Below are 27651 nucleotides of genomic sequence, written 5' to 3' on the forward strand. Positions count from 1 at the left end.
ATGGATAGGCCAAGCTTGAGAGCAGCTCAGCCACAGCTGCACGCTGCTGTTGCAGGGTAATCACCAGAGACCAACACTCCAAGTTGGCCACAGCCATTAGAAAAATGGAGTGGTGTGAAAAAAAGACACGAAATAAAGAGATATGAGAGTTATTCTCAAATATATGACCCACCACAGCACATGTACTACTACCCTGAACCAATAATGGCAGCACTGCCAGTGTAGGACAGAGATGCCACCTAACAGCTATCCATCCACACATACAGTCCCAGGAAAAAGTGTTGAGAAAACAAAAGTATTTGATGAGGATATGACAAGTCTCTCGGCAAACAGCAATGCAGTCACATTTTTTACAAGCATGCCTCATAAAGTGAAGATAATGAAGGCCTACAGATCTCAGTCTGATGCCAAGAACAAGCCCATATCCACAAGTATTAGGAAAAGTTGCTGGATATCAAATTCAGGGCAAAGACAGAAGCCCTTCACAGAATCACAGAAACACCAAGGTTGGAAAAGACCTGCAAGATCATCCAGTCCAACCATCCACCTATCACCAATAGTACTCACTAAACCATGTCCCTCACTTCAAACCAATTGAACACAGACCTCCTAACTCTTGGAGCACTGCAGAACTCAAGATGCAGGATTTTTGCTATACCAAATGTATACCCACTGGGTATCTCCTACGCTCATGCACTAAATATTCTCAACTAGAACTTTGTAACAAAGAGAGGGCTTTTCAATTAAATTCTTTAGTAACAATAGTATCCAAACTGAGCATTACCAAAAGGTGAGAAGTATGAAGGGAGACAAATTTCTTACACCATTCTGGTTTCAAGAGAACCTAATGTGATCTATCCACAGCTGCAAGCTAGTTTCACTTCCCCCAGCTCCACCACTCCCTGACTCCACCTCAGGCCATCTCCACTCTTGAAATCTTCAGCTATTCCAATCAGCAGAGAAGTAATCCAACAAAAACATGTTTTTAAACGAGTTTGCCAATGAAACGATTCAACAAAGGGCCTGATGGGTACATGAAATTCAAGGGGCAGAGCAAAGACGCACAGCTGGTCTGGTGGAACTGCTGCAGCCAGCACAATGATCAGCCTGAGCTGCCTGGGAGTCTGTGCAGTCTGAAAGCATGTTCTGGAATAGGAAAGAAGAAGCAGTCATAGCTGTCACAGATCTACTTTATGACTAGACTATTTTCAAGTTAATTACACACAACCACAAGTAGTGTTTATAAAGCCAAGGGGATGAGGGCGTTTCCAAATATGAAACAGTAAAAAATATTATGTCAGAATACAAAGACATCAAAAACCAGAGTAATTTCAACATTTAACTTAAGAAATGACAGGGCTAACTATTAAAGCATGTCTCCAAGAACACAAAACGCAGAACCTATCGAATCACTGCCAGTCAGAACAGTCAGTCACGTTCCTTTTTACTCTCTGCCTCACTAACACACTCATACTGTACCCATTGCAGGAGAGTTCTGACACACTTCTGACCCCTTAGCACACTGGACTTCACTCACTAATTTGGCAAAAAAGCTAACGACACAACAGCTAATAGTTCTCAACTTGCTAACCCAGCAGAAACATCTCCAGGATCAGAAGTGTATCAGGAACTTCAAGGTGAGGAAATTATCAGGACTTCCTCATTATCCAGAAAATGACCACCCCATAGGCCCAGGGGTCTTGTCTAACCTACACTCTCAACTTCTGAGCTCTGAGCTCCCCATAGAACTCCTTTGCAGCCTGCTTCTATCCCACTAACAAGCAAACCACTGAGGTCAGGTAATTGATACTCAGGCAGGAGCACCAATTCCAGGTCCTAACACGCTATTTAGTTGTTGTTTGTTTTTGTACCATCTGATTATGTTCTATTATTTCTCATTTAAGCTGTAATACACTTAGGGGTGTGGGGTTTTTTGTTTTGTTTTGTTTTTCCAGATAGCACTGAAACCTACAGCATATTGGTCTACATAGGTTCATTACACATAGGTTCATTAAATGCCACAGCAACTTAAAATCTGCAAAAAAAAATTAGGCAACAGACAAGCAAACTGCATTCACATTTGAACACAACACTAAACCAAACACGCATCAGGTTGTAGGCTAGCAGTCCAAGAAAGTCAACTGACAACCCACATACCTTCACTTTTGTCACTCTGGCTGAACTCAGCGTGAGGAAACACTTTGTGTAAAACCTCAAGAAGGTCAGCAAAGGTACGTTCCAACAGTGGTCTGATCACAGGAGATAATGCATGTCCTGAAGATGTCACGGCACGTTGGGAAGCAGGCACAATGTTCTGCATTGCATGATAAAAATCCTGTGCACTGAGAACTACTGATGAAACATCAAGCTGTAGCTTCTGACTGCTCACATAAATCTGGGGGTAGCGTCGTCTCAGGGCAATCAAGGCAGCCTCAGTGCAAAGTGCTTTTATGTCGGCCCCGCAGTACCCTGGTGTACAAAAAGAAAAGAAAGAAGAACAAAACAACCTTGCATGAAATAGCACTGTTGTGCTGCATACATTTCAAGCATGCCTACAGCTAAAAACAACTGGTAGTACTTCATTGTCGAGGTCCACAAAGCATCTGCCAAAACATGCCAGGCTATAAACCAGTGAGTGTTGTATATCAAGAAATTATGTACAGTTACACTGAAATACAGACAGAAATGAATCCTACACGATGGTTCAAATGACCTCTGTTTTCACTACACAGCATTTATCTTCAGCTCATGGTTTTCAGTCTGTCATCACTCTTTTTTTCTGAATGCTGTCTCGAGTATAGTTGCCATTTGTAACTGGCTACCCTGGGGTTTCAGTTTTTCTGTTTGTTGCTGTTTTAGTTTGCTTAACATCTCTACATGAATATATTTATTAAAAGCAAAGTCATTTTGTTATATTGGATGAGCATCTAACTATTACATCAAGAAAAGAGGTTAATGAATAAAGAAGAGAAGGAATCTCTGGTTAAAAGGGCATTCTGTAGATTCTTAGAAAAATGTGAACTTTTACCATTGAGGAAAACGTTTCAGATTTCTTATAGTTTTGTAATGTTACCAATAAAAGAGTAGGAAAGCTACTAAAAAGCATCACAATTTTCATTCAGCCCAGCTTCTAAGTATCTACAGGTGGCTTTGCATAATTGCTTAATTGTCATTATTAAGAACCACAGATCTGATAATTATGAAATACTTAGGGATTTAATACCTCTGTGTTTTCTGCAGTTCCAGTGGCTTGGGGTTTCTCCCCAGAGCTACATTACAAATTACAGAGTTAAATTACAAATTTTCTCATATCTCTCAGCAAGAGACATCAATACGCTGCCGTATTTGGTAGCACAATAGCTCCATCTTTCAAAGAACTTTAAATATTATTCCAGTGGGGCACAGTCTCTACAGGAAAAGGTAGGACAGTACAGATAGTACAGAGGCACTGTCACCTAAGTCCACAGTTTTGCAACCAAATGTTTACAGAAATTCATTCATCAACTCTCTATGTAAATTCTTGTGGCTGTTTTGCTTCCCTCTCCCCCACCTCCTCCCATTCATACTTTTTCTACTCTATTTTTGTATCAGTTTTTTGGCAGTACTAAGTCCCAAAGCTGAAACCTGCTGCCTTGCTTCTCTCCATCCTCTAATGTTCTTGCAGCGCTATGGAAATGCATAGTTTCACAAAAAATCAATACAGCAAAAGGAACAAAGTTGATTCTATACACAGTGTTGAAAAAAAAAAAGAAATAAATAAGAATAAAGAAGCAATAAGATGAGGGGGAAAGACAATTTTCCACCCTTATCTTTCAGTTTTATAATACAAGATACAACTTTCCAGCTACAAAGACAACTTACACTGGCTGAGACTTAAAATTCCACCTGAAATTCTCGAACACAATTCAAGAAACAGAAAAACCAGCTACCAAAGAAAGAATGCCATGAACATCAGACTTGTTATACGGCATCTAAGCTGTGTTCACAGAAAAGTTAGTCACTAACTATGTAAACTTCATGAACACACAGATTGTTTTCTAAGCAGCAACCAGCAATTCACATTCACAACTTACCTTAAAATGAAATACATACATGTTACATTTGAAATATGCTCAAATACGTCCATGTATATTCCTCAGCAGGTAATCATTTTCAGTGCTAAGGCTGTTTATTTATTTATACCAACCCCCATCACAAAATCAAAACCATGCAGGCACACTTTGTCAAACACATGTACTTATTAAACAGTACCTACAAGTCCATCTAAAAAACCAGAAACAGGTTTTTTATCCAAGTTTTGCTTTTTTCTTTCAACATGAGGTAGCATTTTCCCATTTAAATTAGTCTATTTTTCATGCAACAAGCTTTCTGAATTTAACACGTCCAGGGTCACTAAAGCAAAGCTTAAATCAAAGATGTACAAGAGATATATAGAACTCCAGTGGCCTTAAAAACTAGTTCAGCATCTTCATCACAGAAGATTCAGCAGCTCAGGAGCTCGGTCCTTTTCAATTTTTCTATTAATAAATGCTGTAATACCACTTTCTAACAGTCTTTTTAATCACCGCTTGCACATCTCCAAGGAACTGCAAAATTAGGAAATAATAGCCTGTAGCCTACTTCTAAAATTACATTCTCAGGTGATCAGATACACAATTAGTCTCCATTTCTATTTTTCATTTCTCAGGAGCAATTACATTTGAAGAGTAATAATTGGTGTCTCTTTCTAAGAGATTCTCTTGTGTACACTATACATCCATTTCAGCGACAGGAAAATTGCAAAAAAAAAACCATATCTTGTGAAACATTGAAGGGTTTTTTGTTTCTAAGAAGTAAATGCACACTGATTAAGATGTGAAAAAACACGAGTCAAATGCTGTCAAAGGGAATAATAAATAAAATGAGTCATACCTAGATGAAATAATCTGAATTTATTTCTGTCTAAATTGACACTATTGAATCAAGGCTCGGTGCATTTATTTCCATTTTGAAGAATTCACTAAGGATGTTCACTTTGGCAGGCAAAATACACTGGCACAACACATCAAAAAACTAAGTAATCTTCTCAAGGAAGCCCATTTTGCTCTGCTTATCACCACCACACTGTGCTAACTAGTTTTGAAGTCCAGCTTTCAGAAAACAGATTTCCAAAGAATGCATTTTGATCACTGAAATCTTACAAGTCATATTTTACTGTTCCTATCCTGCAGATACTGCAGGTACTATGTCCTCTTTAAAGTATCCTCTACCCAATATCCACCCCCAAAATCCACAACAAACTGCTCCTGAGCTAAGCCGAACATCTAACTTAATGATCTCAATCACTGCTTTTTACAATAAAGGGTAGTGAGGCACTGAAACTGGTTGGCCAGAGGTGTAAGACCCGTCCCTGGAGACACCCAAGGTAAGGCTGGACAGGGCTCTGAGCAGCTCATCTAGTGTAGGTGTCCCTGTTTGGTGCCAGGAGTTTGACTAGATGGCCTTTAAAGATCCCTTCCAACTCAAACAATTTTATGATTCTTCCAGTTTCTGCAGTACACAACTCCTCCAATGGAAAAAAGTAAGTTGGTCAAAGTTCAGTACTGTGAGAGAAGTGAAAAACAATGTTTTCTACACATTGGTGTTTTTCACACATCTGTGAAAAGTATGAAGTGCTAAAATTAATAACTTCCATAGCTTCCTTCTCCCACATTACATTAGGACAGGAAGAAGATCTAATAAAATACTATTTTGTCACAAAATGTTCCTTCAAAAATAAGCTTAACAAGCACCTCAAGTACGATGGCTTACCTCTTCACAATTCTACTTAACATCATTTCAATAACACTCTTTACACTGTAAAAAAATTCATCTGCAAGATGAAGGCATTCACACTTCATGTATCCAGTATTTTTTGTTTCCTACAAGACTGAGCTAACAGCCTCTCCACCTACAGAAAGTTATAGTTCAGAACAATAAAGCAAGCACAAGAGAAAAGCAACGATTATAAAGTTCAGGATTGCTGTGACCCATCTCCAGTACACACTTACATGGAAAAATGGTACTAAGTACTTGTGCTTTTTGACAGTAGTAGAAAGACATCATTGTGTGGTCTTCAGAGTAATTCCATGTTCTCCCCGAGCAGCTTCACTTGTCACACACTCACTGCATTTACGTGGCAATTCAATGAAGTGTGTTCTTTAATTCTCACATACACAAAAATCTCCTAAAAGGCATCCAAAACACCTGGGACAAAAATCAGCCCTCAGAAATAACTTTTGTGTGTGTGTCTAAGTCCTGGAATCTTCCCCTTGTAATATCATTAATATTGTACCCCTGATCTTACAAAGTTTTGAGTCACACATACATCTGCTTCCCAAAGTCATTTGCTTTGATAGTATTTCAGCAGGTTTCTTCATTAGGATCCACGTGCTTGTAAGTTAAGTGCTGTCAAGCTTGCTGAATTGGAGAGAGGTATAAACCATGCTGTGCAAAAAGCCTGTTGGGTGTAGGAAGCTTTCAGGGACGCAAGGGGAGGTTTTAAAACGGAAAAAAAAAAAAAAAAAAAAAAAAAAAAGGCTGTACACAAGAGGAAACAGATCAGCACATATTCTCATCAATGTGAGAAGTGGGCCAATAAGTTCAATTTGCAGGTACACAAAGAATCTGGAATGCCTGCTTAAGTATTAGCTGCTGCAGATTTCACTTACAGAAATGATGATGCAAACTGAAGGTGAAGAAGACAAACCACTCTTCAACTGTTTTAAAAGATCTTTGTAAAGTTAAAAGAAGGTTTTAATCTTGGATGTATGAAAACATTTATATTCCAAGACACAGAATTGAGAAAATCAAGTGCACAGTAGCTGGACAAAAAGAAAGCCAAGGAAAACAGAAAAGGGCACTTCCTCTGATGGGCTGACTTTTCCACTGAACAAGTTTTACTGAGAATGAAGAATGCCTTCTGATCAAACCTACCAACAGCTTTCCTTACAGTCTGAAGTTCTAAAAAACATGATTGTGTTCTCAATGCAAAAATATGGTGAGTTTTCAAAGAAACAACTGAGTTTTACATCAACTACTCCCCTCTCTCCCACTAAGCAGCATCACGTCTTTGCACAAATCAAGCAGAATTTACATGAAATGGGTTTGGCACATGCTGTCTTATACCCGGCAAAGCTTAAATTGGAGTTTGCTGGATAGTTATCTTTTCTCCTCACCAGAAGATGTTGAGGTCTTTGTGCATCAAAAGCGGAGGGATGCTGCTTCGATGATAGATGTCCCTGTGGATGAAGAGGATAATTCGGATGTACTGCAGCTGACTGAATGGACTGATGTTCAATTTAAAGTTCTTATTTCTCTGATGATGGGTTCCAATGCACAGATATTTGAGACCGTCCTTTTTCTGAGAACTTCAGTGCTTCTCCGAGCAGATGACTGACAGAGGATGCATCTTTGCATGACAAATTGTTGAGAAGAGATTTGTGGTGTGTGTTTTAGGGTCACTTCCTCTGTTAAATTCACTATAAAAATATTGGGTTTTATTTGTGATTAGCTTTTAAGCAGCAGGTTTATCTTGAACAACCATCCTCCATTCAGTACAGCAGGTCTTTGGGTGCTCCAAAGGTATATTTAACGTACTCACGGTGTGGTGTTTTTTCCCTCCACCCCCACCTATATCTACACTTTGGGTTTGTTCTATGCTAGCAATCTGTAAAGAAAAAAATCACCTTTAGAAAGGCTGAGGAGTCTGTGGGATTTCTGTCAGAGGAGAACATGCCAGGCAATGAAAAAACAAGTGCAGACTTTTTTTTGTCCATATGTAGATAGAAAAAAAAAAAAAAAAAAACATTTCCCTACCCCATCTGTAGGATTCTATTTTAATGGGAGATCTACCTGATGATTCCAATTCCCACTTCTATTTGTTTCTTTTTGTGGGTATGCATTCTATTAAAGGACAAGTGGAAGTTGCAGAAAGGAAAAATGATATTATTTTACCTTCAAACAACTACTAGCTACTGATTTTGTATTTCAGTAAGACAGAAGCATGTTTTACCACAAAAAAATAACACTGTTGAAAGTACAAAAGTTCAAAAAGGTAAAAACCAATAAATATCCTGATACATTTAATAAACTTTCCAAGTTTCACGCAGAGGAGAAAGCATCAACAGTTGAAGCACTAACATGGTAACACTCACCAACACATTTTTCAGCTAGTTCTCCTAAGAAAGGATCTGACAGTTTGGGGTTCCAATCCCTGGTATGAATTTGTAAAATGTGCTTTCGTGCCTGATTTAAAAATGAAAATAAAGTTAGCAAGACAAACCCATGTCAGAAGATTTGAATATATTATTTATTCAAGTAAATATCAACTTCTTTTCCCTTGACATGTCCCCGAAGTGCATAAAATAGAACTTATCATGCAAAGACCTCTTGAGAACAAAGGTTTTCCCCTCCTTTACAATTTTAAATAGAAACAGTAATCTTTTCATTATACTAGTTACATATGTTAATTGTTTTATCAATACCAGTATGACATGTGAATTGATCACAATTCATGTTCTAGTAGGAATTATCATAATTTTATAATTGAATGCTTAAGTGCTATATATGTGATTTACAGCTTCCACTGCCAAATGCTTCAGCAATTAATTTTTTGCTGAGTAGCATAGTATACACACATGAATTGCAAAGTATTTCATTTCACAACTGCAAAGAATTCAAACAAGTTAAAAATAAACTTGTTGTGGATGTAGTTAAGTATGAATTCATGTAATATTAAAGGCTGAATTCTTAAAAATATAGAACAAGGAACTGAAATATTCCTGTCATCCATAAATTAGCTTTTATGCTTATGTATACAATTTTTGTGCTTTCAGTAGTATATATAAATATATTTGCTCTTACTGTAACTTCCAAAGTCCCAAAATTTGACATTCTTTGTATAAATTCATACAAAAACACAGCTAAGCTATTCAGTTTAATGCAAATAGCTTATCTTTGTTTTTTTTTAAACTATATTCTGAAGATTTGGAGTATAGTACAACTCTATATACACTATCAATGTGTTTTTACTAAACAAGTCTTCACAAAATTTAATAAACTTACAAGAACAAATGAATTTGCTTTTTTATGAGCTTGGCTGTCAGACATCTGTTTTAACTTCAAGAAAAAATTACTTTCAAAGTTTTACCTTTTGATCAGGCAAGTTGAAAAGAAATTCCCTGTCAAAACGACCAGGTCTCCTGAGTGCAGGATCTATAGAATCCAGTCTATTTGTAGCACCAATAACAACTATCTCTCCTCTATTATCCAGTCCATCCATGAGGGCAAGAAGAGTAGACACTATAGAACTAGAAGAGTTTTCAAAATAAATAAATAAAAATATAGGGAATAGTGTAATAATTTTTGCTCTTTCACTCTTAATTTCAAAAAAAATACGTATGTCAAAGAAAAACCATGCAACTATTTCAAGTTTCAAATTAAGGAGAACTCTTTTGATGTAACCTGTATTACTCTTAGCATTACAACTCCAGTAGGCACTACAACAAATTCAAACTTCCTTCTTTATAGAACGTTTTAGGGCATATGAGCTCAGTAAGTCATTTGCTGTGACTCTAAAAAGATCTTTTCCATTAACAGTGTATGCATCATCCTATTTAGAGCAAGTGATGGGGTAGAACTGAGTAGAAGAAAGGTTAACATCAAAATGAAGCCCATAAACTAGCCTGCTGACCCCAAACCTCCTTCCTTTTCCCCTCATTTGAGTCATGGGAGATGTGCATACAATATGCCATGGTATTTCTAGAATATGAAAAACACAACCATGCTGTCTTAATGGGCACAGCAAAACTGAGATTGAGGGCAACCAGAAAAAAAATACATCTAGCAGTAAATATGCTTTAAAAAAAAAAATTATGGAAGTAAATCTAGATAAACTTCCACATCACTCAGTAATCAAAAGAACAGAAGGTCAGAGATGTTCACTTCATTCACAGAACACTGCAATTGAAAAACTCTCAGACTGTGTTTTCAGCTGATTATTCTATCAAGTTGGTAACAGATAACCTGTTTATAGTACAAAACCAGCAGCCAATCCTTAGTTGATGCTTCAGCTGACAGGTCATCACCATTGCAAGTTGATTGCCAGCAAATTGTGGTCTGAAAAGCTAAAAAGGTAATTTTCCAGAGCAAAAAACCTCAGCAATCTGTCCTTTCTACTGTAATGGATCTTACGCAAAAATAAAAATCCTTCTTGAAAACTCAGTGAAATTAAGCTTTAGAATTTACCAAAATAACATGGTCCTGTGTGGAGGCAGGAATTGGACTCTATGATACTTGCAGATCTCCTCCAAATCATGATATTCTACTTTATAATGTATATTCTTTGATAGCACACAAAAAAATAATACCTGTGAATCTGATCTTGTCTACTAGAACGAACTGGAGCCAAACCATCTATTTCATCAAAGAAGATTATAGAGGGTCTCATCAAGTACGCCTGGCGTGCAAGAAAAAAGAAAAAAAAAAAAATCAACTCACCATTAATTCACAATTACTCCATCAACATCAAAAATAGTTTATTCTTCTTAACAAGCAATAACATGCTAAAATAACACACACCGCAACACCTTGGTTAAAAGGTGCAGTCTAAAAATAAAACTCAACTTTCAACAGTACTGTTTCAAAGGAAACAGATGCATTCTCCTTTAAATAAGCAAGATGGCACCAGTGTATCAGTTTTACTGTCTGAGAGATTCAAGACAGCACAGTGCTCATAAACTGAGACATCTTACACTGCGTTACAGAAAACGGTATCTTATCTGCACATAATCCATTTGTTTAGGCATCTGTCTGAAAACAGCTTGTTTATGCAACTGTGTCTCAGTCTTGATAAGAGACTCTCCCATCCATCATTTTCCAAGCCCAATGAGAGTACTAAAATGCACACAGAGCAGATGCAGTCCCACATCCTCCTCTATGCAGCATACCTTGAACATGACAGACAACTTCAAACTCATTGCATTTTATTTTTTTTCCGTTTTCCAATTTTTACCCAAACTACTCTGTCCATTTTATTAACACACAAGTTTAGAGACATCTTCCTCTCAGTTCTCAAAGCAAAATAATGCTGTCATTTGTACATTCCTTTATTATTTCGTCTAAATATATAAGCTATTTAGTATTTAATTTCATTTGCAAATAATCTGGGTTGCCTAGAACACAGCGCAGATATAGCAACAAGAAAAAAGCACAGAACATACACAAGATGTATTTTTTTCTAACCTGATCAAAAAGGAGTCGAAGCTGACGTTCAGATTCGCCAACCCACTTACTGAGACAGTCTGCTCCTTTCCTCATAAAGAAAGCCACCTTTTTGTCTCCTTGACTGCATTCATTAGCTAGAGCTCTAGCTACCAAGGTTTTACCTGTTCCAGGAGGACCATAGAATAAACAGCCCCTGAAGATAAATGGATCAACACAGTCACAAACTTATTTTACGTCTCCTGAAAAACTCCAAGTCAAATTTTATAATGAAGACAGGGAGCCTGGAGAAGAAAGACTTAAGTGCTATTATTACTACTTAATGTATTCAGTGTGATTTCATAAAATCTATGTTTGTTTTATGCTTCCATAGATAAGCTTCAAAAGGATTGTTTTACTCTAGTTAAATAACTCCTCAAATATTAACTCTTCAGCAATACTTCAAGACAGTTTCTATTACTTCTTTGGAGAGATTTACTCCTTCAAAACAACAAAAATATCTCAAATTTTTTCTCTTGCTTAGATTATGTAAACCCATTTAAATCTCACACTAAAATGGCTGATTGACATTAAAATCACAACATAACATTACTGTGATTACTTCTATTAAAAAAAAAAAAATCACTTACCTTAATTTACTCAATCATTTGACAAAAGGATTGAAATTAACAAAAAAAAGTCAAGCTACTAAGGCTGCCTTAATAGAACATCTGAATTCTTCAACCAAATCACTAAGAAGTTCACTTTACCACAAGAAGAGTAAATTAGATTTTTGTTAACTCCTCATCCTGTTTATTACATTCTGAGTGAGTGGCAGACACGTAAGTCTATTTTAACTGTAAACACTTGAAGAGGCAATCTCCTATGTGTTTTCAAGTGAAGCATACTTCAAGTTTAATCAAATTTTAAAAAAAAAAAAAAAAAAGAGCAAATACACCTACCTTGGTGGCTGAATTTTGAATTTTTCAAATATTTCTGGATAGAGAAGAGGAAACACTACCATTTCCTTAAGTGCAAGGATGTGATGACTCAAACCCCCTATACTATCAAAACGAACCTTAGAAAAAAAAGAAAAAGCAAAGCATGTTTAAGCCAGAGCTTTTCATAGAAGAGTCTCTAACTATAAAACAACATAATCAAAGAAAAACTGCAAACAACAATACATTCATTAAAAAATACTGTACTAAAATTGGAGCTCAGTGAAGTTTAAAAAGTTGATCAAGTCAATTATCAGTGACTGAGGTGAGGTTTATCTGGTTTGCAAATTAAGTATGCCAGGGATGGCTGAGTATCTACATACATACAGCAGTTTTAAGCTCAGGCACATCACATCATGAATCACACCTTCAGTACTTCTAGACATTAGTTTGGTTCTGCTAATAGTACAGCAAATTCTTCACGATACACACTGTAGGCAACACACATCATTGCTCCTGAACAGTTTTATCTTGAGCCAAACCAAGGGTTCCTGGACTACACTCCCTTCAGTCAGGCTTGCCAGAGATAACAGTGAAAATCCACACACACCATGCATGAAGCACAGGACCATGGCTAGCTCCACAATCAGCTCATTACACCTGTTTCTGCCCTGCTTATGATATCACACATTTCTGTACCACAGTAATTAAAAAGTGCCTGTAAACAAAGAAATGTAACTGAGAAACAGATATTTTAGCTCGTTTATGTTATGTATGCGGCCTGATGATAACTTAGAGGCCAAAAGCAAGTGCATCCTAGCACAAGATAATAGGCAAGACTTCAAATAATCAAAAAAGATCAGTGAGTTTATAACTAATTTACTTCAATTTCAATAAGAGGTTGTGGTGAATTCTACTTATGCAGAATCAGTGGAAGGGAAAAAAAACAACTTTTAACTGAACTTACAGATTTATCAACAATCATAGGGTCAACATCAGCCAAGCTTGCACCAACTTTCACACGTTCTCGAAGGATTCCACTAGCTAGGTCTTCTGCTCTAAAGTTTAAAGGCAGGCACCTGTTCAATCACAAGAAAAATCAAATATTGTTTTATTTCAATCATTTGGCAGGAATGGGCAAAGACGAGAGTGAATGGCTTCATGCACTGAATTAAAATGGACATCAGCCTAGCCAATTTTCATCAAATTTCAAAACTTATTAAGAAAAAAAAATTAATCAGGCTGAGTTAAAAGAGCTTAAGAACAAATAACTAATTCTCCTAAGCATCATTAAAAATTGACAGCATCTAAGACGATGACTTTCCCGGTCTGATAATGTAATAAAAGCCAATATTTTGGTAATTATTCTTCTGTATTTAGGAGTTCCTTAACCATAGTGTTATGTTTGTATATGTATTTCAGTTTATAGAGCTAGAATAGACATATTTCCATTAAACATAGAAAAAAATGCTGAGCAAAAAAATGAGACACTAATTGCTGGCACTGATGAAATGCATGAATTCAGTGTAGTAAGTATTAACAGAACATATCAGAGTAAGGAAAACATTAAAAAAATATTTAGTTTTAAAAAGTCAAGAAAAAAGTCAAAGTTAAAAAAAATCTTACACATCAGCCATAACTCTCATCCACCTGATCCAGTATACAACGAAGCTTCAAACACTTACTTCAGTATTCCACCAGCTGAAATGAGTTATGTCTTGTAATCCATCTAAAGCTCTCTCTCACAACACACCACTATCATTTTGCAGTGGTTTATTTTCTGCTACATAATAAAAATCAAACCCTCCTAAAGACCCAAGATTATTTGGTACCTATTTCTTGCTCTGGCCATGCTTTTAGATTTTCTTCTTTCAAAACGTTCTTCATCTGAGGAAGTGGTATCACTGCTGTGAATGGCATGCTTCTTTCTCCTATTCAAATGGCAAAATAAATATCAAACTCTGTCCTCTTCACAGTCCTTTTCACAGTGGAACAGCATGTTTTTGATTTTTTAATAAAATCAAATTGAAAGGGCAAATACTATATTGCTCAGCTGTACCAGACACATGCAAATTCTTGTTCTATTAAGCATCAAAATAATCATGAGGAGGGGATGATGATATCATCATTTACAGTCTCAAGGATGTCCAATATCAACGTGAACATCACTAGAATAGCAAATCCTTATAAGATGTGGTCCAGTTCACATTAATAACAGTGAGTGTAATTAAGTAACCAGTCCTCAAGTTGCTGATGTTCAGACAGCTATAAAGAAAAGTTTCCCAACACCTACTCTATCTGTAACGTAACAGAAATACCAAGATCTGCTTATTCAGTTTGATGCTTCCCTCAGAATTTTAATTCCATACCTGCTACAGTAAAACTTCATAAAAGGAGAGATTACATATGAACAGCAGAATTTGTACAAACTACTTGTGTGTCATTCACTTTTCAACATCTGTGTGATCCATTTCTTATGGCAGTACTGCAATATGTCAGAAAACTCTTAGAAACTACTACCTCACATACATGACTAGATTCTCTGTATAGGGAAGTGTCCAATTTTTGAGGTTTTTCTTGTTTTCTTTCTTTTTAATTGGTGTGAAAAAAAAGCAGCTTTTTTGCACAAGCAAACAAGGTTTGGTTCACAGAATAACTCATGCATTTTTAGTGAATATGGTGAGCTGCATCATTTATAAGAATACGATATGCATTGATGAGATGCTTTCTGCTAAAAGAAAACAAGTAAAGGACCAAAAATTAAATGCATTTTAAAACATATCAAAGAGAACATTATGCAATTGGAAAGAACTTCTTCAGGAGTGTAAAACATCCCAAGAAGCAGAAATAAAATGGTAGTGGAAAAATAAGTATGTTAAAACTGAAGGAATCACAGAATGGACAGGGTTGGAAGGGACCTCAAGGATCACAAATCTCCAACCCCCCAACCACATGCAGGGCCACCAACCTCCAAAGATATCTGCCTTCAAACCCTCTGCATCTTGCTAGCAAGAAGAAGTTCAGAGATTATCCAATAAAATGCTGCATATGCATGATACGCAATAGAAACATTCTCCTAAATGATAAATGGTAATTAATATTTCAAAGGAACTTGCAGGATATTAGGATTCTGCCACTGAGCAGAACTTTTTAAAGTTTTGAGTTAAATTATTCTCACACAAACAATCTAATCTAGTTTGCTAAATAAGAGCCTTTCAACTACTTCCAAGAGAGCTGGGTATACTACAGATTCCTTGGACGCAAAAGATAAAGTCAAAAATCATTTTCAGCTAACACTGTTAAATTGCTAATGCTACGTGCAACTTGAATGAAAAGAAAGAAATTACTCATTTTTTTTTAAATCTTGTAGAACAGTAGAAGGGCATCATTTTAACTACTGCTTTAGAATTAAATACTAAATATAAACCCTTAAAGAAAAAGTTACTGCGCAGTGCACAAATCTCTTCCTGGTACTTGCAGCACACTTGCTTCCAGATTCCTCATCACAAAGCTTCTACTGCTATTGTGAAATGCTGTGAAATTCATTCTTATATGCTGATAAGGATCTGAACCTGATACACAATTCAAGACCCATCCATATGCATGAATGAAACAAACAACATTTTTTAAATCAGAAGGTAATAGAAATGTACCATGCAAACAACTGCATACCAGAAGACTGACACTTACCTGATATGGCTTCTTCTTGCAGGAGATCTGTGAATATCAAACAGTGTATTTTCTCTCTTTTTTTGGTGAGCTGGCACTGAATGAGAGAAGTGACGGGTTCGTAACATCAGTTAAAAAAAAATAACAATAAAAAATAAATGGAGCCATAAAAATTGGAGTTTAGCAACAATTTCTATCACTGGTTTCTCTAATAGCTCAAATTAACAAATTTCTCACTGAGGTAATAGGTGGTTACCACTGCTATGCATTTTTCCAGCCATAAATTAGCCTTATCACTCAAAAAAAAACAAAAGAATTAGCAATTTTTCTACATAATTATTTATTAGGTTCCTTTTTGAGCTCATCCCTTGCCGACTACTTCTTTCCAATGCTGAGCCCAGTGCAAGGCAGTATGTGCAAAGTTCAATGAGGCAGCAAGCACTAGAGATGCCCCCACAATTCACACTTCACAGACGTTCCAAGCAATCACACTCACACAAGAACAAGAACAAGAACAGGCAAGTACAAAAGTCACTAAGCACTGCATGGGATCTCTTTCAGCGAAGAGGAGCAGCCACACAAATTCCATTCCCATTCCCATGGTGTCTCTTGGAAGTAAATATAGCAGAACTGTATGAGCAGGGTCCAGTTCCTCACCTATTGGAGGGGCCTGATACCTTTCAACAGTTTTTCTCTGTCTTAGATTATATGGTCGGTCATTTTCTTCCCCTTCAGCTTCTTCTGCTTCTATATCTCCATCTTCTTCCTGAGACTCTGTTTTGAAAGGGGAAAAATTTCAAAACTCATCTTCTTAATATCAGAACTATCCTCACCCTAAAAATTAACAATTTAATGGACAATGAGAATTGTTCCCCTCCTCTTAATTAGAACTAATTGGCAAGTCACTAGAAATTTAAAGACCAAGATAAATCTACAACCTATTCTCAAAATCTCTTCCAGTTTTCCATAGACAGTTCTGGAAAAGCAACAGACAAAAGTAAGTATAATCAGATCAGTTTTAGTTGTGAAGTACTGCAAATGTCTGCTATCTTGCTATCTTCCTTCTTCAGTAATTATCCTCCAAGTTAAGAACAATGCCTCTCTTCTCTCTCTTTTCACACAGTAGCCTGGGAAAATCAATATTTGACATCACAGAAAAATAACAATAAGATTCACAGTGTAAGTTTTACACAAAGCAAAGGAGCACACTTTATAATGTTATTACCTAACGTTATTATCTAGATCCATCCGTTAATACAATCTGTATTTCTGTCCCTGGATCTCACAATTAAGACTGTATTCTTACTAACTGGTAGAGACCAAACCTCCTAAAGCAACGTTTCAGTTTGAAATCAAAAGATGCTATGCTGTACCCTGTATGCATCCCTAAAGTCAAGTTTGATCCTGACTTCCTAAGGAAATCAAGCAAGCTGTTGATAATGCTTAAAGTTAGCCATTATCCATTCTTTCTTCAGTACTTTTTGAAAGCAACATTTTAAAAAGGAGAATTTCAAATCTTGACAAGCCTTCTAAGATTCAGAAGATAGAAAACAGAGACTTCACTTAATACCTTCACAAAAGGAGGGATGCAGAATTGACTTATACATTCTTTCTGGTAAGTCATCCATGATTAGACAAACAGTGAGTCAATCAATACATGCACAGTTCTGGAGTACATACAACAAATGCTGGTTTCATATATACAGAGGATTGTTAGAGGGAATATGAGAGAAGTTTCAATTATTTAGCAATACAGAAAACACAGGTGAAGGAAAGCAGAAAACATATTTAGAAACCAAGGTTGTTGTACTACTTTCAAATAAACTTGAATTAGTTTTATTCAAAGAAAACTACTTGCAGCAATCCCTAAATTTTTACTTTTTTCAGTGCAAACTTCTTTGCAATTCATTAGCTGCTTAATAGCTCCAAATCCAGATCCCAAACCAAATTATTCTCTGCAGCTTAATACTTTACGTAATATGTTAGGCTGAGGAGAGCATTGTTTTATAAATATTTCAGACAAACCCTTACAATCCTGTACAATCCATACCTTCTTCTTCACCTTCTGTGGACACTTCATGGTGGTTCTGAATCCCATAGCTATTTCTCCTCAGCGATTTCCTTCTTCTTTTCACTCGTGAATACATATCCATGTTCTCCTGGAATAAAAGTAACACATATCTCATCAGTACCATCCCATGTCACACTGTTAGTGCACGGTTTAGTAACACTACATAATTTCTAGGCCTTGGCTGTTTCTTCAGAGCCTTCCAGAGACAGACTACAAAAGTACTCTCATTCCACAGGTGTTAAAACAAACCTCTCAGTATCCATGCTAATACACTAGTAATAGCAGTATGAGGCTGTTCTAGGCAACAAAACAGATGACAGTCCTTAGTTCTGGTATCACACTGCCAGAGCATGCATCAAATCAAAAAAGAACCACCAGAGCAAATCAGATGGTCTCAGTAGTCAATTCATCAATAAAGAACACCTGATTTTGTACTTTGCCAAAATACAAACCACTTTCATGAATTTCCTTCCAAATTTGAGTTCAGCAAGTTTTCTAATGTCATCCTCTGATGAGGATCCACAGAGCTACTGACTCATGCACGGACAATACAAAAACAAATGTGCTCTCCCTTCATATTGCTTTCATCCAAGAGATAAGAAATGCTGCACTTACAAACTCTGTATCCGTCCACATTCGCAGCCGTTCTACTTCCCCAGAGCGCCTGTTTCTCCTGATGTTAATATTATCCATTTCCTGTAGGACAGCTTCAGCAGTACTGAAATATATGCAACAGTTAGCAAAAAAAAAAAAAAAAAAAAAAAAGAATAGTCTTAAAATAGTAGACACACGGAACTCTTTATCATCCAATAGCTTGGCATATCTAATTATGGTCTGTTATGGTTATTCCAAGGTCAACAAGATGACTATGACTTAAAATATGGAATTTTTAATGTAGCTTTCTGAATCTAGCAATTAAGGAAAATACTAACTGTAATAAAGAGAACTGAAAGGTGAAGCTGCAGAGTGTAAACTAAAGATTACCCATAAGAAAAAATGCTGATGCTCCAGGTTCAAATTAAACTGTAATGTTTTAGACTGTATTTTTGTGCTTGGCACAGGTTGTAGCGTGCAACATTTGAAACTGCTTAGGAAGGTGTCAGATTTGCAGAGTAAGAAAGCAAAGCTTTTTATCCACATAATTATGAGACCAGGAAGCAGTCAATGCCTCACAACTGTAAACTTTATAGCTTCCCACTTTGGCCTCAAAAAGACAAAAATAAAGAAACAATTTAAAAGCTATGAGATCAGTAACACCTGGAACTTCATCATTCATTACTTGAGCTCATTACTCTATCACTTCTTATCTACTATCTAATTAGACTACATTTTCATTATCTGGAGTATTTATAGAGATTGCAAAGCAATCCTAGGGTATGAGTTACAACTCTGTCCAAGATGCTTTATTGCTAAGGAAGGAAACAATAGAGTAGATTAGTGGAACTAACCCAAATATTTGACTAGCTGTTCTGACCACCTAGTTACTACTTTCTGCAGAGATTATGGTCAGTTTCTTCTTGAATTCTACTATCATTGCATAATAACTGTAAGAAGATAGAAACTTTCATTTCTTTTAAGCTGTTCAAAAGTAAATCTGAATTGGGAAAACCTGTTCAGAAAGAAGTCAGTGGAATTTCTGGCCACAGATGTCAGTAAAGTCAAGATTTCATCATGAGTGCCCCTCTCAATTTTACACAATTCTTCTGTGTGATATTTACTGTGATATTTACAAGAAAAGTCATGCTATGGTTCATTACCAAAGAAAGTAGGGCTTGGGAGGCCTGAAAAAGTCCCAGTTCCAGGCCAAAACAAACTACACGGTACCTAAATCACTGCTGGCATACATCTGTTTAACTTGTTCTTAAAAACATCCAATGATTGATTATTGGAGGCACTGCAGTCAAAGTTCATATACAGACTTCAGTACCACAATCTTATCAAATTACAGTATTCATGGTAGACTTTTTCCTATTGTCCACGAGGAGAGAGAGATTCAACTGCAACTAAAAACGTAAATGTAAATCAGTATAAATTTGTAAAGTGATATGAAGTAGTTATTAAGTAAATTGAAAAGAAAATTTAATGAATCAAAGATTTAACAGAGCAATTGTTTAGCAAAATGTTTAGCAATAAAGATCATACTTGGCAATTCAATCTTCATATCATTTTTCAAGCTCTGGCAAGCAGACACTCAGAGATGTCACCATAGAAATCCATTTTACAGGTGGGAAAATTGACACACGTTAAGCGGTCTGCCCAGGGCCACGCAGAAATAACAGTTCAAGAAAAATATTTCTGGCTCCCATTCCTATGCTCAGACCAGACCGTGCCTCCCTCTCTGACCTACTTTGTCTGCACAGTAAATGTTAAAAAGTGACACCCCCCCTACGTGAATTGTTAACAAATGGTAAATAACAAAGCAAAAACAAAAACAACAAAAAAGAAAGCTACAAACTTTTGATAATTTTATGATCAAAATCATACAAGCAATATCTGGAAAGCTTTCCGTGCATTGTTGCTAATCACTACTTTACATCACATTCAGATATCACTACGTGAATGGGTTACTAAGAGACAAACTAGGGTGTGGGTTTACAGCATGCCAGCCACCCTGCAGTAACTGCCAACATACACAGCTTTATCAAGGGGGAAACACAAAGGAGCTTACTCCTCACCAGAAGTCCAGTAAGCAGATTTGCATTTAGTGCTTGGGTAAAACTGGCAGTTACAGCAGGGGACCCAGCCTTTAACTCAAACCACAACCCATTGCCTCAATGCTAATATACGTTTGCACAGTAAAACACAAAGATGGCACTGCAAGACAAGGTTTTCTAACTTTATAAAAAATCAGGACGTTTTGTGAATACAACTGAAGCATCCCCACATACCTGTTGACTAGCTGATCAAACAATAAACTCTGATTCAAAGTTTCAAATCTGTTTTTCCTGGACCGACAACTTTTTCTGACTTCTATATCTCCGTTTATGCAAGCATGGTCCCCATCTCCCTTTTTTTCCCCTCGAAGGGGATGGCTTTTGAGAGCTAAGAGAAATTTGTATTACTACTTTAAAATGCAGTCAAGAACATTTTCACAAACAAGAGTTAATAAGCAGAATACTTAACAAGGACAATAAACCAGAAGCTATTATGGAGCACAATAAGAGCATCCTTACATTCGCTTAAGAAATATATACTTAAAATTCCAATCAGTTGTTTTTTGAACTATTTCTTCAGGCTTAAGTTTGTTTCCTTATAAAATAGATCTTATTTTATGACTGAAATTTGGTATTCAAATATCCACTCGATATTTTTAATTCAACATTGATGCTAAATGCACGCTTGGTCCCCGGATTCAGTTCTTAGGCTTCCAAATACATTATCAAGATATCAGATACAATACACTGATTTCACAAATCTGTACCAGCTACTTTGTACAGAATCAAACAAAAAGGGTCCCCCTCCTGATTGTCCCTCAGGCCCCACAATCAATAAATAATAAAAATACCAAAAATGCTTCATGAAGTAAACATTTACACAAAGTCAACACAGAATTAAATGAGACAGTTTATGAGAAGGGGACACAAAGGACAACGTGGCTCTCACTGAGATATGAAATGAGATGATAAGTCTGGAAAGCAGAATCATATAGGAAAGCTGTACCAAGGCAGAAGGAGCTGCAGACAAGGCAGGTCTCTCCAGAGCAATAACAAAGTAATGCTAAGAGCCACAGAAGGCCAAATCTTAAACAATCAAAGTGTGTAAGTAAATTACAGACACTAACTGCGAGAGGAAGGCCAAAATTAGTTCCCAATACTAAATTTGGGAATTAAGGGAAACATCATGATCATGGCCAAGAGGTCTGAATTGAGAAAAGAAATGGAACTTCATCTGAGAATGTTCTCCATGTCAACAGAGAGCATCCAAGATATTAACAGAAGAAAACTGAGCCAAAACAGTAACATTTCAGGTTGAAATAGCATAAGTAATCAGTGAAGTTATTAGAAAATATATGCAACTGAAAGTTATTGACATAAAGCTGGTATATGTAGAAGTAGATACTACAGGATCCACTGAAATGCACTTACATAAGCTACGTCCATTTGGTAGTGTAGCACCAGGTGGAGAAGTTAACCTAGGAAACAATTATAGTAGACAAACAAACAACATTATAATTCCTCAGCCAAGCAAGTGTTACACAACGAAAATAAAACCTTAGAAGTTAAATACAAACTTAAAACGTTGCACAATAAACCAGGGCTTCAAAATCATTGTGAAACTAAGAGCAGACTTTTCGTCTCTAAAGATTCTGCTTCATGCCCAATGTCGGAATGAGGGCAAAACTGCCAAATACCAATTACATGAATCCTCCCAATTATCCAAATATCTCTTATTAATTCCTCCAACATTCCCTCATGCCATGTCCTACTATTAACTCTCCCTTTCTGCTTCAGAACAGGATCTTGATATAGCTCTTGAAAAGCAATTAACATTTAAGCACTTAGAATAAACTAGGAGACGCAAAGAAAGCTGTTCTGTAGTCACACACTCACACAAAAAGAAAATTTAATAAAATTAAGAACTGAATAGGATTAGTTTATGCCTGGCGTACTTCAATCGGTAAGGAAGTAATTTCAGGTTCTCTATCAATACTTTTTAAATTAACTTTTCAGAAAATTAACCTCTACTATTCCACAGCTTAAGAAAACAACATATTCCAAATTCTTCTGAAACGTTATTGCCTAAGCAATTGTTCATTCACCTTTAAAAAACTTCACATTTGTTCACCAATAGACATAATGGTTCTGAAAGAACAGTAGTGTGGAATAGAAATGAACAAGAACTCTACAGCTATGAGCAGATTGTTAGAAGCAATCTGTCCATGTTGCTATTAAAAGCAAGACACGGAATAGAAAAAAATCCGTATGTTTAATCTTTTCCACCCTAAGAAGCACCAAGTACTTTAAAGATGAGTGACCTGCAGTGTACAGTGCACACCAGTACTGGAAAGGAAGGGGCGCCTTGTTCTCAAACTCAAAAGCTACAGTGAATTTCATAGGAAAAAATAAAAAGAGGAGAACTAAATAATAAATGGAATCTGAGCTTGAATTTGACCAAGAGTTCAACATACTACAAACCATTCAACTCAATAGAAGATGTGGGCTTTGGCTATTATTTTCCTACCAAATACATGTAAAAGAAAGGTAATCTAAGGGTTCTTGCAAGGCTTTGTAATCATTTTGCAAATTTTTGAAAGCCACATTTAAAAATCTTGTGCACATCCAAGATCCCAATTATGTTTTTCTGGACAGATACTTGACATTTTTCAGAAAACACAACTGAGGAAATGAAACTTGCTTACAATTAAAGGCTCAGCAACAAAACCTTGGCAAAGTCTTAAAGACTCAAGATCATTATTAAGCACAGCACTTCAGATTTTAGCCAAACAAAACCAGCAAAAGCTCAGATGCATGGAGGAGTCACAGTGCTTTTTGTCTTAAGAAACAAGAGCACCAGTAACCTGATTAAGTTCCATCTGACACAGTGATCTAAATTCTCCCAACAGCAGTATTTTTTTCTCCTAGCATTCCTAATAAATACACTACAAGTCTATACTTGCTAAAAAAAAAAAAGTCATGAATTTCAAATTTACTCAATTTATTCTGTTTTAAAAGGGAAAAGCAAAAAGAAACAGAAAAAAAGAACAGATCTATTTAAGCTTTACAGAGTTTTTCAAAATATCTCACCCTAGCAGATGACAGCTCGGTAGTGAATTACAGTCATTCATACACAAAGCGTATAGAATTCATATCTAGTCATTCATATATACAAAGTGTAGAGAAGAACATTTGTTATTTGTACACAAACGTGAAATACACATCTACATGATCACTATTAACCAAGAGTTCACTCTCCAGGAACATACAGTCTGCATTTCACAATTACTTATAATTGTGTGAAGAACCTTAGGAACAAAAGAATGGCTTTTAAAACTGTAAGGAGTTAGAAAATGAAACAAATTACTTCTCTTTTGGATTATAAGTAATTTATTCAGGTCCTTGTAACCAAAAATAGGGAAGGGTGACTTTCTTTCCAATGTCATTTCCTGCCTCTCTTCCCTGTTTGTTGGTAGCTCATCAAAAACAGCCTCAAGCTGCAGCTCATTGGAGAAATAAGCAAAGTGCATTATAAATATTGAAAGAATTGAAAAAACTCTGTACTTCTCTTAGTATCAAGTTACCTGGACTGTCCAGCTGAGATGCTCCATTCCTCTCGCTGCCCAGTACTGCGTGATTTTGATTTGTCTTTGCACACAGGATCCGCATGTTTTGAGGTACGTTTGGCAGGAGGAGATATGTGGCTATCGCTCAAACTACCATCACTACCTTCATCTTTCTGAAAACAAAGAAGTGTCATTAATTGGCTCATTTATATATCTTTATTAAAAAAAGAAAGAAATTAAGCTTTGTAAAATATAACTTTAATTAATGGAAATAGTCAGACGTTATCAATGATAAATAAAACCAGACATTCGCAGGGTTAAACTTACTTCCCTATCAAACTCTTAGTAACTGGTTTGCACAAAGTATTTACTATGAAAATGTTTTTGAAAACTATGAAAATACTTAATCTGAAACCGTCAACTTTCGTATATTTGATTTTTTTTTCCCCTGAACAAGCACTGTGGTTCTCTTAGCCACTGTATTTTGTATATTATACATGACACTGTTACCCTTACTGTATTGTAAAAGAATTAATAGTGAAATAAAAGACAGAGGAAAATTAATGCACTTAGAAACAGAGCAGGAATTCATCTTACTGATATTATCTTTGTATTTAAAATGCTGAAACAGTGACATTATAATCTCCTTGGATGCCATCCAGAGGGATCTGGACAGGCTTGAAAAGTGGACTTGATGAAACCAATGAGGTTCAACAAGGTCAAGTGCAAGGTGCTGTACTTGGGTCAGGACAAACCCAGATAACGTGTGCAGAATGGGGGAACTCATTCTTTAATCAAATGGCAGTGAGGCCGTGGCACATGGTGCCCAGAGAGGTTGTGGGTGCCCCATCCCTGGAGGCCTTTGAGGCCAGACTGGATGAGGCCTGAGCTGGTGGGGGCATCCAGCCTACAGCAGAGGTTTGGCAGGCGGTCATCAAGTGCAAGGCCTCCTACTAAAGCAGGTGCCCTATCATAAGTTGCACAAGCAGGCATCCAGATGGGTCTTGACACCTCCACAAAAGGAGATTCCACAACCTTATTGGGCAACTGTGCTTCAGAGCTCCATCACCCTCACCATAAAGAAGTTCTTTTGTTTGTTTGTATGAACTTCCCATATACAAGTCTTGGGCCATAGCTCCTTTTCCTATTGCTACACACTGCTGAGAAGAGCCTGGCCTCATCCATTTGCCTCCCATCTCCCTTCAGATATTTATAAACATTAATCAGACCCCTCCTCAGTCCTCTTTTCCCCAGGCTGCACAGACGCAGGTTACCCTGCCTTTCCTCATACAGGAGACGCTCCAGGCCCTCCATCATCTTTGTGGCCCTTCACTGGACTCCTTCTAGGAAATCCCTGTCTTTTTTCAACTGGGGAGCCCAGAACTGGACCCAGTCCACACAGTATTCTAAAGTGGCCTCACCAGGATGGTGCAGAGCAGGAGGATCACCACCCTTGACCTGCCAGCCATGCTCTTTTTAACATGCCCCAGGATACCACTGGCCTTCCTGGCCACCAGGACACACTGCTTTATGGATTCTTAACTCAGAGATACACACACACATCTTGGTTAAAAACCTCATGATGTGCTACAACAGAGTAACAAGCCTCTGAGTATTATACGCAAGGAGATGATGGTGGATGTCCAGTTTATTCATCCAGCTTAACTGCAACAACAAACCGCTCTATACTACAAGTAATTCAAATTCTGGATCACAAAAGTATTCAAGAAAAAAAAAAAATAGAAATGACTTTTCATAAGCAGAAGAAAACTATCACAGCACATTTAGAAAGCTGCAAAGCCTAGAGAAAAGCAGATGCAGGGGAGCAGCTCAGTAACAGAGCAGACCCAAAGGAGCTCAGCACCAGTGAACCTGCCAACCTCCTTTGATCTTGCCCTGATGTTATCTGACCCACCCAGAAACCAAACCAGCTCACTAAGGCCTCAAGTTCGCTTTTTTCTTCAGCTGGATTAGTTTCTCAGCTGTTTAAAGAGCTGAATTATTTCATTAAAGGATATTAAATTCTAACTACCCACGTTCCTATGTCATTTTAAGTTGTTTTAATCATGGCACTTGTTTACCTGCCTGGTGGAAAAGCAGGAAAAGTAGGATATTTCTATCACGAATCAATCTTGGAAATCCTTTAACCCTTGTCACAACAAAACAAAATACAACAAAAAGCAGAACAAAAACACGTCCTCTTCTTCCTCACTGCTTTACTTCTTCAGGAAGTGCATCCATTTAACTCAAATATTTATATTATCTTTACTAGAAGACTACAATTAGAAGTTTATGCGAAAAAGCATCTGTGGTCAAACCCTCAGACTCAGGCAAAGTGACAGAAGAGATAAGAGCTCCCTTTCCCAAGCACAACCCCCCTGCACCTCACACAATGACACCCCACAAGCCCTGCCACCCAGCTGCTTTGCATGGCACCCAGCACCCACAGAAGAGTTGCTTTTCACAGTTCTGATAACTGAATAGATTCCATTTGAGTACTGTATGCATTTGTGCTTATCCATTATCCAGACACAAGCTTATTTGCAGACTTACGTAAGTGCTGCATTGCTAAAATGTGTGTCAGTAGGAACTTTCTCTGTGCAATTACCAGAGCAGAATGGAAGCAGAGCTTCAAGGGAAGCCACAGAACCAGTTTCAAACCGGCTAGGGCAGAAAGAGAAAATGAAGCTAAGAAAAAGGAACAAACAAGTAATGAAGCTTTATGAAGGGTTTGTGAGCAGAGAAATTCCTAACAGCTATTTTCCTACGCTCCATCTCTACCCCTTCCCATGCAAAAATCTTAACTCCTCCCAGGTCTCCTACGAGCACCTTTGTTTGCATTTCTTCCAGTCTCCTGCCTCCAACCTGGCTGGTGTTCCTTGTTCCCCAGTCATTCCTCCAGGCTATTCAGTGAGGAAAGGCAATGTGGCACGGCAAGCTACTGCCCAGCTTCGTGCACACTGAGCAGCCAACCAGCAGGTAAAACACAACACCAGCCAGCAACCTGGGGACAAAAGGTGCTGCTTTGGATCTCTGCTTGCTACCGAGTCCTAATCCTCACAAAATACATCACAACTGAGTAATGCTGAGATATCTACTACTATCAGACAAAGGAAGAACCATTTCACAAATACAGAGCCACTCCGGAACTGAAGGCAGTTAAGCCCAAATACTAATCTAAGTTAGTACACAAACATACAAAATAACCTGAGGTAATGACAAAGCCACAACAGTGAGAAATCAATCAACATTTAACTGTATCAATAAGTCTAGAAACTCCCTTTTCCAGTCAACCCTCCATGGAATCAAATCCTACCAAGACTACATCCAGACTTTTCACCCACCTACAGTAAACCATGGAGATAGAGTTCTCTCAACTGATGAGCCAAATGGATGTGCATGAACAAGAAAATAAACTAATCTTAATTTGAAAAGCCTTTATGAGAGCAGTCTTCCCATCGTTTCCTCCCATTTATAGCAGAAGAGGTTTAATGATTCCACTGCACTCAACTTGCTCTGTCAAGAAACTGGGT

General features: G+C 37.1%; 1 protein-coding gene across 6 annotated transcripts in view; it reads right to left on the reverse strand.

Annotated features, from left to right (window-relative positions):
* The window catches only part of ATAD2B (ATPase family AAA domain containing 2B), a 72582-nt gene that overhangs the window by 34085 nt on the left and 10846 nt on the right, over positions 1–27651 (reverse strand). For 4 of the 6 annotated variants that reach the window (XM_085218103.1, XM_085218104.1, XM_085218102.1 and 1 more), the window contains exons 2-16: positions 24137–24291; positions 21984–22030; positions 20787–20940; positions 18514–18616; positions 17878–17986; positions 16485–16601; positions 15849–15924; positions 13991–14089; positions 13126–13237; positions 12183–12298; positions 11263–11437; positions 10389–10477; positions 9170–9329; positions 8175–8265; positions 2158–2469 (exon numbers count right to left, since the gene is read on the reverse strand). In XM_085218103.1, the coding sequence (XP_085074229.1) occupies positions 2158–2469; positions 8175–8265; positions 9170–9329; positions 10389–10477; positions 11263–11437; positions 12183–12298; positions 13126–13237; positions 13991–14089; positions 15849–15924; positions 16485–16601; positions 17878–17986; positions 18514–18616; positions 20787–20940; positions 21984–22030; positions 24137–24291 (1915 nt within the window). Of the gene's footprint in view, positions 1–2157; positions 2470–8174; positions 8266–9169; positions 9330–10388; positions 10478–11262; positions 11438–12182; positions 12299–13125; positions 13238–13990; positions 14090–15848; positions 15925–16484; positions 16602–17877; positions 17987–18513; positions 18617–20786; positions 20941–21983; positions 22031–24136; positions 24292–26947; positions 26975–27651 lie in introns of those variants that run through there. The other 2 variants (XM_085218105.1, XM_085218106.1) reach the window with 2 other exon arrangements.

Source organism: Meleagris gallopavo, chromosome 2, assembly GCF_905368555.1.
Source record: "Meleagris gallopavo chromosome 2, MGAL_WU_HG_1.1, whole genome shotgun sequence".
NCBI classification, from domain to species: Eukaryota; Metazoa; Chordata; class Aves; order Galliformes; family Phasianidae; genus Meleagris; species Meleagris gallopavo.